Source organism: Batrachochytrium dendrobatidis (genome assembly GCF_000203795.2).
Source record: "Batrachochytrium dendrobatidis JAM81 unplaced genomic scaffold BATDEscaffold_4, whole genome shotgun sequence".
NCBI lineage: Eukaryota > Fungi > Chytridiomycota > Chytridiomycetes > Rhizophydiales > Batrachochytrium > Batrachochytrium dendrobatidis.
The window spans coordinates 535,881-548,154 of record NW_006281102.1 but is presented as its reverse complement, the minus strand read 5'-3'; the positions used below and the strand labels follow the sequence as shown (position 1 = coordinate 548,154).

The 12,274-nt window shown below is 40.8% G+C and overlaps 5 protein-coding genes across 5 annotated transcripts; 2 read left to right on the top strand and 3 right to left on the bottom strand.

Moving 5' to 3' along the window:
* Nucleotides 1-2,265: 2,265 nt before the first annotated feature.
* Nucleotides 2,266-2,748, bottom strand: BATDEDRAFT_87830 (uncharacterized protein; the record flags this gene model as incomplete). Its single annotated transcript, XM_006678045.1, has 2 exons — nucleotides 2,266-2,286; nucleotides 2,398-2,748. 2 exons carry the CDS (start codon nucleotides 2,746-2,748, stop codon nucleotides 2,266-2,268), a joined length of 372 nt encoding a protein of 123 aa, XP_006678108.1.
* Nucleotides 2,749-3,140: 392 nt separating this feature from the next.
* On the bottom strand, nucleotides 3,141-4,478 carry BATDEDRAFT_16259 (uncharacterized protein). Its single transcript, XM_006677714.1, has 3 exons — nucleotides 4,375-4,478; nucleotides 3,867-4,251; nucleotides 3,141-3,764 (listed from the first exon to the last, which is right to left on the bottom strand). The coding sequence occupies exons 1-3, from the start codon at nucleotides 4,456-4,458 to the stop codon at nucleotides 3,229-3,231; spliced, it is 1,005 nt and encodes a 334-aa protein (XP_006677777.1). The 5' UTR covers nucleotides 4,459-4,478; the 3' UTR covers nucleotides 3,141-3,228.
* An 832-nt stretch (nucleotides 4,479-5,310) lies between these two features.
* BATDEDRAFT_36810 (uncharacterized protein) lies at nucleotides 5,311-7,774 on the bottom strand. The gene is made up of 12 exons (XM_006677990.1): nucleotides 7,627-7,774; nucleotides 7,409-7,561; nucleotides 7,142-7,338; nucleotides 6,974-7,081; nucleotides 6,734-6,899; nucleotides 6,544-6,651; nucleotides 6,353-6,450; nucleotides 6,157-6,276; nucleotides 6,059-6,091; nucleotides 5,877-5,979; nucleotides 5,753-5,801; nucleotides 5,311-5,599 (listed from the first exon to the last, which is right to left on the bottom strand). Exons 1-12 carry the CDS (start codon nucleotides 7,736-7,738, stop codon nucleotides 5,560-5,562), a joined length of 1,287 nt encoding a protein of 428 aa, XP_006678053.1. The 5' UTR covers nucleotides 7,739-7,774; the 3' UTR covers nucleotides 5,311-5,559.
* Nucleotides 7,775-8,306: 532 nt separating this feature from the next.
* BATDEDRAFT_19210 (uncharacterized protein) lies at nucleotides 8,307-9,524 on the top strand. Its single transcript, XM_006677743.1, has 4 exons — nucleotides 8,307-8,406; nucleotides 8,462-9,112; nucleotides 9,174-9,241; nucleotides 9,329-9,524. The coding sequence occupies exons 1-4, from the start codon at nucleotides 8,337-8,339 to the stop codon at nucleotides 9,392-9,394; spliced, it is 855 nt and encodes a 284-aa protein (XP_006677806.1). The 5' UTR covers nucleotides 8,307-8,336; the 3' UTR covers nucleotides 9,395-9,524.
* Nucleotides 9,525-11,111: 1,587 nt separating this feature from the next.
* On the top strand, nucleotides 11,112-12,071 carry BATDEDRAFT_87725 (uncharacterized protein; the record flags this gene model as incomplete). Its single annotated transcript, XM_006678156.1, has 1 exon — nucleotides 11,112-12,071. The coding sequence occupies one exon, from the start codon at nucleotides 11,112-11,114 to the stop codon at nucleotides 12,069-12,071; it is 960 nt and encodes a 319-aa protein (XP_006678219.1).
* Nucleotides 12,072-12,274: the final 203 nt, after the last annotated feature.

Genomic DNA, 12,274 nt, shown 5'->3' with positions numbered 1-12,274 from the left:
TGGTTGCTACTTTTACGGTAATGTTCATGAGCGTGTGGCAGGGCAGAGTGATGTTTTGAATATTTTCCGCTATTCGCATTACCTTCTGCATAAGCTCTTGCACTCAACCCACTGCTATTTCGTTGATGTTTGTAATTGCCTGTTTCAAATCGAGGACGCTTTCCTGCCAACGTTCGTTCATAAATCTGATTGGCATTCAAATTTCCTGAATATGCCTCACCGCCTATCAAAATCTCGTATACGATTACACCAAAAGCGTACACATCCGATTGCCTTGTGCAGAGCTCACGATCACCTATACCAATTAGTTCTGGCGAAATGTACCTAGCGCCGGCCATGTCTTTGCTTGAAGATGGCTGAACTGGTACAGAGTAGTCGAGTTTTATAAAGCCAGAGGTGATGGCCTTGGTATCTTTTTCGGGACAGGGTTGTCTTTTCACGCAGTCGGACAATCCCACATCGCCAAGCTTGACATTCGTCAAGCCATCTACAGGATATACATTGGAACTACACAGATCTCGATGTAGCAAATTTGATTCGTGCAGTGTCTTCATAGCCTCAGCCAATCGTCGCACAAGCATATATTTCTGATTCAAAGTCAATGTAGACGGACTGTCAATCTTGGTCAAGGACTCTGGTGTAATAGTTGCTGGGATTGGTATGGATGATGGTGGGGATTCAGGTGTATGTACAATGAGTGGATTGACTATCGCACTTTTTAGAGTGAGCAAAGGAACGCATTGTGAGCTCGAATGATTCACGCCAGAAATAGATTCTTTGATGGGAGAAAGAGGTATCGAAGTAGATGGTTTAGATACAGGTGTGGCTGACGATTTGGAAGTTTTTAAAGATTCCGGCGTACGTTCAGCAGCATTTCTAGCATCATTCGCAAGACCACCTAAACGATTTGCACTGCCTTTGTTTTTTATTCTATGGAATAGATCCGTTAAAGACCCGTTGGGCATGTACTCGCTGACAACAAATAATGACAGCTCATCTTTTACCAGACCCAGATAAGGAACAAAAAGTGCAGCAACTGCAGGATTAGTCAAATGGTATTTATCAATGATGCGCACAAGATCGTACTCAAGATCTGAACACCAAGATACGTCAAGTTTTTTTACTGCAACGTGCTTGGAATGCATCAACAAAGTGTCGTATGGAACATCAAGTGCAGCGGGTGTGTACCCTAATTGAGTTTTATCAATATTAGGCTTAGAAATGCCATTTTGCAAAGAGATGTCGGATTCATCTATACTGAGTCTTGTAATTTCGTCAAAAGCATTATCTATACTCGATCGTATTGGATCCATGGATAATCTAAGATTATTTTTTAAAGTGTTGCCTTTGGAAATGCTTTTTTGACGTTCTAACAATGCGGACTTTAACGGAGCGGGATCAGTAGAGCCCACGATTCGCAAAATTTTAGCACTTTCAGAGTAAATAGCGAGAAAAGTAGTTCCATGACGTCCTTTACCCAATGCAACTGCATCACCATCATGGTTGGTTTGAATGGCTGGCGCAATCAGCAGATTTTGGGAAATGCGAGCGTGTTGTCGAACCTCGAGTTTAAGATGATTAACTTCCAATTTTATCTGGCTCATAAATGCCTCCAGTTCAATCGAATTATTTGTATTGTTTAGTGCTGGTTGTTCCTTGTGTTGATTGTCGGTATTGTCAGGGTTAAAGGATGAGGTGAGGGATTGTGTGTATGTCGAGTGAATGTCTGTAGCACGACGCTGAATACCAAGAATATCTTGCATTGCTGCATTACTGTCCATTGGAGTCATGGAAAGACTTTCTATTGTACTGAATGGCAGTCCCAAATAAGCAGTAGATTCTTCAAGTAGCAATGTCTAACATCAACGAATTTCAGTAATATTTGAATTGAGATGGACATTGAATTGAAGAGCGTAGAGTATTGTGCCGAGGTTGACAATCAAAAGCAAAGATCCAAAATAAAGTAGCGAATGTTAGGTCAATAAACATGATCAATACATGAGCAAGGGGATTAAGCAATGCAAAGTCATTTAGCAATATCAATGTAGTTGCATTAAACAAGCAAAACTCTGTCGATGCTACCAAACAAATTTAGTATTCCTAAGCCTTCTTATATCCTTTGCTTTGCTAGATACCATGGCGGCCATGAGCAAATGAATGGAGATGTGCGCGATTCTGCATTCAACTCTCGAGCACTGGGCTTCACTGACCCATCATGCTAAGTTGAGCAAGCTCGAGCAGTTGTTTGAAAAACTGACAATATGCTTAGACTGAGATTGCCATGGGCTAATCCATTAAAGTATGCAAGTACATGCCATATGCATGTCATGTGTATTCATGGCAGTTATCAATCAACACAGACCCTAACCCATTCATTATTGTAGTAGTAATACATACCAGACGAAGAAATTCAAGCCGATCGTTTGTACAATGCATGACAGTATGAAACCAGAGAGAGTCAGAGTAACGAGTATAAAAGGCTTTCACTTGCTGCAGAAAGGAGAGTAGACGGTACAAAGCATGCTCTAGCTTTGAAGAGGGACGAACAAGGTCATGTTCACAAGCAGCTAGTTCCTGATTTACCAAGGATAAACGAGCAAGCAAGCGAGCAGACTGAGCTTGGTTGATATGCAAGTTGTAAGAAAGTTGCTGAATGTCAGAGTACAAGTCCATCAAGGCATAAATAAGATCATCAGTGGTAGAGAATCTTGGATAGGATATTTCATGTTCATTTTGAGAAGCAGCCATGTTAACGGCAAGAGCAATGATGACAGTAACAGTAAGCCCTGCAAAGACCGAGTTTCTGGCGAGTTTAAATTTAGTTGAAGACCACGTGACTAAAACTGTTTTGCCTGTCAGCTGCACTGCATCGAATTTGCTTGTCGAAACATCACAACTTGCGAATACAAGTTTCTTGTTTTAAATAACAATGTTTGGCATTTGCTGAATCTTGTTGTGTTTGATTTTAATATTCTCAAACACAGCTATTGCGACACACACAAACTCCACTTTGTGGTATTATAAATATCAGTTACGATCCAGTTCAAGAAATAAATCGCAACTGTTTCCACACCAAACAATTTAGAGAGCACCCTATTCAGTCAATGTAGCATGAATGATCATTTCATATGACTACAATTGGTAAAGATAAAACTCACATGAACTCATTTATTTCAATGACAATAAAACCAATGAAGTGAAGGGTTGAATAATGCCAAAATATTAAATTCAGTAACGCTTGACGTTGTCATTGAGCCACTTGAATACGGATGAAAAGTCTTTCTTCTCGAACCCAGGAGTGGCCAAGACTTGGTTGTAGATCTGTTGTGCAATGGCACCCATAACAATGCTGCTCTTGCTTTCGGTAGCAACGGCTGAAGCAAGACCAAGATCTTTGGTAATCAAAGCGAGGGAGAAACCGCCTTCATAGTCTTTGCTGGAGGGAACACCTGGGATAACACCTGGAACAGGGTTGTAGGTATCAGTGGCCCAGCAACGACCAGTAGATGTGTTCAAGATACCGGCAAGCATCTTGGGATCCATGCCCATGCGGATACCCAAGTTCATGGTTTCTGCAACACCAATCATGGAAATACCAAGCATCATGTTGTTGCAGATCTTGGCAATCTGACCATTACCATTACCGCCACAGTTGACAATGTTTTTGCCCATACCATCAAGGAAAGGCTTTGCCTGTTCAAAGATCTCGGGTGTGCTAGCGCCCACCATGAATGTAAGAGTACCGTTGGTAGCACCAGGAGTGCCTTGTATCAGAAATATCAAGTCATCAAGGGATATTCACAAGTGGTTAGATTTGAACAAAAATAGTGAGATCATTGTATAGATGTAGCACAATCATGGATTACCTCCAGAAACAGGCGTGTCCATGGCAATAGCACCCTTTGAACCAAAGGCCTTGGCAAGATCCTTGGCAGTGGTGGGGTCAATGGTGGACGAATCCATCAAAAGTGCACCTTTCTGAACACCAGAAGAAAGACCGTTCTCTCCCAAGAAAACAGTGCGAACATGATTGGCAGTAGGCAACATAGTAATAATAACCTGACTGCGCTCTGCAACTTCCTTTGGAGTAGATGCAATGTGGACTTTGCTACCCATGGGATGTTCAGCCTTGAATTTAGTCATAGTGGCAGGCATGGCATCGAGAATAGTGAAGGATTCCGGTGCCAACTTGTTGAGAATGTTGGTGGCCATGGGATAACCCATCATTCCCAAGCCAATGAAACCAATCGACTAATAGTTATAGATATGAATGAGCGACATTTTTATCCATAGCAACAACCAACATCCACGAATTTTTAATAAACAGATCGAATGGCAGATCATTTGATGTACAAATAATTGCATTGAAGCTACCTTTGCCTTTGATGCAGCAGCAGACGAAGAGAAAGAGCGAGCCATGGCTGGCAGGCGAGAAGCAGAAAGCAAAGCAAATTTCATTGTAGTAAACGTAGCTAGTTGGCTATGGTAATAGTAAAAGGTAAGCGCAGATCTAAAATGTTTCTACATTTGTTTCAATTGCGGGTTGCTGACACTAGCTCACGTGAGAATGCTCCATTGGCTGTGATCTGTACTATTCAATCCTATACTTTGTTTTTACAGCACCCGCAAATGCTCATGCATTCATCGCATTCTAGGCACGTTACTATCATATTGCAGCCGTGCTCACATGAGTGAAACACTTGTATTTATCTTGGATCTTGGTGATTGCTTTAGAATAAACAACGGCTAACTATTCGGTGCACTTTTCTATTGGGAATTGGCTTGAATATTCTTGATTCAATCAGCACACAATACAAACTCCCATATCTTTAAATCTCATACACTCGCGTTCTAATTCAAGACAGCAAAGACTAAACATTTTAAAAAAACAGTAATTGCTTCCATACCGATTGCCAAAATATTCATGCATTAGTATTCAATCTATGCTAACACCCGTGATATCCCATTCATCTTTTTCACAATTATATAAACTGTTCAAAGTAGACGGGATGGGGCTTGGAAGGATATACAACATGCTAAAAATGTTGACAAGTGTCAAATTGATTGGTGTATTTGATAATACGCCAGGTGATGTCAAGTTTAGTATGAGCCGAGACGAAAAAAGTATTTTGGCAGCATAATTGGGATCTAAACTCCCAGACATGCTCTTTTGGAGTGGCACTTTCTTGATGCTACAACTCTAAATTTTGATCCATATGCTTCAGTTGTAAAAAATGAATTCCAAAATGCCGTAACCTGTTTTTAAATTGTCAATATAGAGCCAGCTATAAGCTGATTGGCGACCAAGTTGAATACATGCGATTCGTTTGGCATGTTTACATTTACTATCAATACTTTTTGTCAGAGTTGATGCAGTTTGCTTAAAATTGGTGTGATCCAAATAACGTTAGTAAGATTTAAATGATTTTTTCGAATTAAAGTCTGTTTTAATCAAACAGCTGGCCAGCCTAATGATTCTCAAATCTATGGAAATATAATGGGTAGATTGGAAGCACATGTTGTTGACAATACTGTGCAAATCAATTTTTTAAACAGTAATCATAAAAGTTTACAGATTGGAGCACATTTTAAACACAATCTACCCAATAAACATACCAGTGAAAATCAATTCAAGATATTCAGATAAATACAATCACATCATGGCCATTTTTCTGAAACAAGGAATAAAACTAGAGTGGTTCGTTGCACAATGAATGATAATTGTATTGTGGAATTCATTCGTAAAACTCACGGCTTGAGAATCGATCTGGCAACAATCTCACGCATAATTTGATTGGTTCCTATATGATTATACACATGTATGAATAAAGTAGCAAGTCATGAATAAACTATGTTTTTCGGCAAAAAGCACTCACCACCGAGAATTTGATGGACACGAAGATCGCGCATGTATTGCTGGACTTTATAGTCCTTTAGGTATCCATAGCCACCATGAAGTTGAAGTGCGTCGTTGGCAAGCTAGTTGAATAAACATGAAATAAAAGTATCTTAGCAGTCAGTCCAAATAAATAGTATGCACGTATTCAATATATCTTACCTCGAAACAGTTGTCGGTTGCATGAATCTTGGCCTAGTAAAAAACAAAGATAAATCAGAAAGCGAGATCAATTTCTATTGATAGAGCATGCTAATTACCATGGCAGCCCAGCTAGGAGCAGAGGGTGAATTGATATCAATCTGACGGGCAGCCTCACGAATCATTAGACGAGAAGTAGTCAGCTGAGTAGCCATCTCAGCCAGCTTGAATTGAACCGACTAAAATTCAGATTAGGTCAAATAAAGCAAGTCAGATCTAGGTAGTTTTTAAATAATTGAAAAACGCATAGATTACCTGGTTGGCAGAAAGTGGCTTTCCAAACTGCTTGCGATCATTGACATACTCGACAGTGGTTTCAAGAGCAGCCTGGGCACCACCAAGACCACATGCAGCTTGAAAACAACGGGGTTCATGTTGGAATATAATGTCAGCATTTCAGATATAGTAATTTAGAATAGCAATAATGTGCCAAGGCATTATAGTACCAATATTCATGCGACCAATATTAAGAGCCAGAGTAGCAATGTTGAACCCGCGGCCTTCTTGGCCAATCAAGTTACCAACGGGAATAGCACAATCTTCGAGAATAACAGCTATCATAGAATGAAATCAAAACTAATATTAGACGCAATTTAGGATATCAAACAAAAGCTAGCAAAGCATCAAAGTATATACCTCGAGTAGGCGATGAGTTCCATCCAACCTTTCTCTCTTTTTTTCCAAAGCTAAGACCAGGAGTTCCCTTTTCTACGACAAAACAGGAGATACCTTTTGGACCTGGGCCACCAGTACGGGCCAGAATGACGTAGATTTCAGATTCGCCAGCACCAGAAATGAATGCCTAAAATTCAACGATTGCCATAAGATCAGATTTTTAAATTGGATCCGATGTTTATAGGGTCAAAAGTGGTATACCTTGGTTCCGTTCAAAATGTAGCTATCGCCTTTTTTGACAGCAGTAGTGAGTAGAGAGGCCGCATCCGAGCCAGAATTGGGCTCGGTCAGACAGTAGGAGCCAAATTGCTGTTGGAAATAAATGATTAGATATGGACTGGCAATGCACGATCAAACCAAAATACTTGCATCCATAGGAGCCATGACAGGCAAGTACTTTTCACGTAGTGCCTGAGATCCGTAGGTGTCAATGATCCAAGAGCAAGTGTTGTGAAGAGTGAGGTAAGTGGAGGTGCTAACACAGCCAGTACCAAGAGCCTCGAAGATGACAACGGAATCAAGAGTTTTAAGACCAGTGCCGCCAAAGTCATCTTTACAGTAAACCACTGATAAAACAATAGTAATTCTGGATCAATACAAGATGAAGAATTGAGACTAGGTTGGAACAAGACTTACTGGAGAAGCCCAAATTAGCAGCCTTTTTGAGAGTATCCCTCGGGAAGATCTCATTCTCATCCCAATGGGACATGTTTGGAGCGAGCTCCTTGTCAGCAAAAGCACGAGCAACAGACTGATATTCCTTTGTTTCCTCTGAAAGACCACTTGACCCTAAACGTATATGTGAATAGGATGAATGGTAGGACAAAAACAACCAGTCTACAAACACAACGTACAATCGACCACAGCAGAAAGGGACATGGGACGAACAGAAGAAAACAAAGCTGGAGAACTCAATCGAGCATTTGAGCGAGCAGCAGCAGCGATCGATCGAGTGATGGAGAACATGGTAGCAGTAGATTAACTGTTCTGAAATTACAGTCGTATTCACGTAAAGTGGAAAACTAAATAAAATGTCAAAATATGATAAACAGTCTCATGACACGACCGTTTTGAATTTACTGGACAAAACTGTCGAGCGTATTAGTCGATTGGTGCTTAATTTAGTGAATGAAATTAAATGAATGCTTACGGATTCAGTAAATCTCATACTTGTTTAATATCCAGCTTTTATTTCGCTTCAATCAAGTATCATGGCATTGGATGATTCGCATGAAAACTCTCCCGAGGCGTGCAATCTGTTTTCTTGAACTAGAACACAAGCGTATATGATATTAAAATACAACAAATATGAGTTTGACTTTTACGCATCAATAATGGTTGTTGAATTAAGAATGTCGATATATAATAAGAAAACTGGATATTCAATCATTATATATTTCAAACTAAAACAGACGGCTGTATTTTACGCGAACACAGCTGATTTCTTTATAAACACGTGATTTTAGTAGATCATGTGCTACCATACCAAAATTCTGTGGGGTTAAATCCGTCAGATTTGATCTACAGTTGAATCTACTTACATACGATTGAATCCGCTGCTGCAATGTTCTCCATCACTCGATCGATCGCTGCTGTTCCTCGCTCAGCTCGTGCATTCTCTGTCTCTGCACAAGGTAGATACACTTGCTTCATGTCGATTTTTTACTTTTTCTGATCCACTCTTGTTAGCTCTCTCTACCAAATCCTACCAGAACATTCTGGTTTCTCGTCAAGGCAATGTTGGCATCGTCACTCTCAACAGACCCAAGGCCCTCAATGCACTCAATGCTGCTCTTATGAAGGAACTTAACGATGCTCTTGTTGACTTTGACAAGGACTCTACTGTCGGCGCCATGGTTCTCACTGGCAGTGAAAAGGCTTTTGCTGCTGGTGCCGATATCAAAGAAATGGCTACAAATACTTTTGTTGGCAACTACAAGTCAAACTTTCTTGCTGACTGGACTGGCATTGTCTCCATCCGAAAACCCATCATTGCTGCTGTAAATGGCTTTGCTCTTGGCGGTGGCTGTGAAGTTGCCATGATGTGCGACATGATCTACGCTGGTGAGACTGCAAAGTTTGGTCAACCCGAGATCAAACTGGGAACCATTCCTGGTGCAGGTGGAAGTCAGCGTCTGACTCAGGCTGTTGGAAAAGCAAAGGCCATGGACCTGGTTCTTACTGGTGACATGATGTCTGCTCAGGATGCCGAAAAGGCTGGTCTTGTTGCTCGTATTTTCCCTGTCGACTCGCTTGTTGCCGAATCTGTCAAATCGGCTGCAAAAATTGCTTCATATTCCCAGCCTGTTGTCATGATGGCCAAGGAGGCCGTCAACAAGTGTAAGCCACATTGCTATTTCTGAACTGTCTTGCTACAATCATCACTAACCTTTGTGTTTAGCATTCGAGATGTCTTTATCTGAGGGTCTTGACTTGGAACGTCGTCTGTTCCACTGCACTTTTGGCACCGTAAGTTATGCACTAGTATTACGCATTATATTTATCAATGTGTATATGGCTGCTGTATCTCACTCTATTTTTTCAATCAACTTACAGAAGGACCAAAAGGAAGGCATGGCCGCATTTGCTGAAAAGCGCAAGGCCAACTTTACTCACGAATAAATCAATGCCAATTGATTTCTTGCATTGTTTCACTTGATGTATTGCTTTGATCTTGGCTTGCATGCCATTAAGCTTTTCATCTTGTCCTTTTCTCAAAAATAAAGTCCAGTAGTTTGATTTCGCTTTGTTCATTTCACCGCCATACTCACATAAAATGAAACACTGAACAAGAGTCAAAGTATAGTAAGCGACCGGTCTCATAAAATGGTGTGTCAGTTTGCTGGACAGCATTGTTTTTGAACCCACCAGTCGACTGATCTCTTGGTGATTGGCATGTATGGTTGCATTCTTGAGATTGTTCTCTTGAACTAGAGCCTATCTGATGTGAGTTTCCAAAACACAAGAGTTTCTTTGGTGCCATGGTTGTCAGATATTCCATGGTTGTGCCAGATATTCCATGGTTGTGTGTAAAACCAACATCTTCAACAACATACTGTCCAGTCGTGGCTTGTGAATCCAAGTCCCATCTGTTTGGTTTCTGTTCAATCTCATCAGCTCTTGCAACTCGGATGTCTTTCAAGACTTTCTAAACAGTGACATGCAACATTTCCAAACATCCATGTTATTCTAGACAACATACCACAAAACAACACTGTCTGACTAGACATGGTTTACCAACCGGTCAACAGACATTAATATTGTGATAGTTGCAACTACACTACAGTTTCATACTGTCAATTTATGAACCTTGCAGAAAATGACTCGAGTATAATAAGAATGACTTTGTCAAGCAATTCCAGACACTGAGGCTGAGAATGTTTACTCGAATCAATTTGTAGTAGGAAAGCAACAAGCGTTTAACCATTGTATATTCTAGAATAATAACTGCATGATAGTGCTCCACCCTACATGAATATGGCTGTGATGATATATGCCATATCTATCATTAGCAGATCAGCCAAATGTGTTGGTGAATGAACTTTGGTCACGTAGATCAGATTCAAAACGCCTTGTACTGCTTCAGCAACCCGTAAATTCAGGTGTAAGTAGGTTTCCCACACCTGAGTGTGCAAATGTTTAAGCAGCTTGGACTGTTTAAATTAACCTGCCGCAAACCATTTAAAGTGAATGTGGAGCAAGGGAATGCCAGACTTTACTAGATCTTGACCTTCATTGCCAGTCTCATCATTTTTCTGCTGTATTCATGCAAAATAGAACGCCTTTCTGCATCTTACAGTGATTTCCTCGATCCTACTCCAAAATATCCAGTGATTAAATATCCAGTTTTCCTATTACAAACTGACACAACGTTCATCATACAATACAAACCATAGTCTGAGTGTGCTGTTTCTTCATTTTGGCAGTCATAGATTCTACAATCGACAAGTTTGAAACCAATCATCGAATCTGATTGTTCTGATGGTTTCAAACCTCTGTATCCTAAAATCAGATACATTCGCGTTTTAGTTTAAAAAATAGTCTCGAGAATGCAATCATTGTTTCCATATCAATCACCAGGAGAAAGACCAGTGAACGAGTTTAGTACAATTATGTAGTAAATTTGGTGGAAATTATCATTTCATGGGACTGGCCGTTTATTATGTAGTTTGGTACCCTTATTTTGCTCCATTTTAGTGAATACGGCTGTAATTGGTCTGGATCTTGATAGAATTATAAAATATGACAAGTTCATCTACTTTTTTTATTCACCAACCTGCCGTAACTCCAACTTGTTTTACTTTAACCATTTCCTTTTGATCTTGCATTAATATTATCAATGAAGACTATTACTGTGATTGTTGCCGTGTTGGCCACAGGGTTGTATACTCTTGTGGGTGCTACTCCCATGTCCGCTTCTAATTCAGACAAGCAAACGAATGATTCACAAGTAGGCGCTGCAGGTATACCGCTACGTGGTGCACCACTAGGCGACTGGAGGCGACGTGATCCTGAAAAGATGGAGGATATCGAAAACGAAAACAAGAAGTATCATTCATATGAACCCCATGCTCCTTGCTCATCACATACTACCCAGAAACATCAAGCCACAACCGTGCACTCCCCTCCTCGTTCGCCCACGCATCCAGTACCTAGACCTATTCCTTCTCATACTCCTCATCATCCTCCAACTAAACCATCCCCAAAACCTTTACCAAAGTCATCCCCAAAGCCATCCCCAAAACCATTGCCAAAACCTCTGCCAAAGCCATCCTCAAAACCTTTACCAAAACCTCTGCCAAAGCCGTCTCCAAAACCACCTGCACCTTCACCTATACGACCTCCCCCTCGCCAGCCAGGCAACTCTGGTCTCGGTGATTCTCAAAAAAAATGTCTAGATGCTCACAACTACTACCGCTCTTTAGTTGGTGTTCAACCCCTCTCCTGGTCGCGCTCAGAGGAATCCTCTGCTCAATCTTGGGCCAACTACCTTGCTGCTACCAACACTTTGAGCCATTCGCGTTCTGGAGAGAATCTCGACCGCGCCACGGGTAACATCAATCTTGACTGTGTTCACGGGCTTCAGACCTTTTTCGCTGAATACTCTCAATACGATGGACGTCCTATTTCCCTAAATGCTCAGTTTGAGAAATATGGACACTACACTCAGCTCGTATGGCGTGGAACAACTCAGGTCGGATGTGCTACTTCGCGCAGTGGTCAGGCTCAATACCTGGTTTGTCACTATACTCCTCCTGGAAATATTCTTGGTTTGACTGCTCCCATGTATCATGGTTAATTCAAAAGCTGCTCAATCAAGCTTTTCTCATTTGTTTCCTACATATCCGTTTGGGGGTCTTTGTTATATCCATTCATATTGTCTTGAAATAAACCAATCCAAACTTTGTCCAATTTGTTTTAATTTCATGTATACTTTAAAATTCATAATTCATCTCTGATTAAATGTTACCTGTGCACCGCTTTAGTATAGTCGAGGCTTGG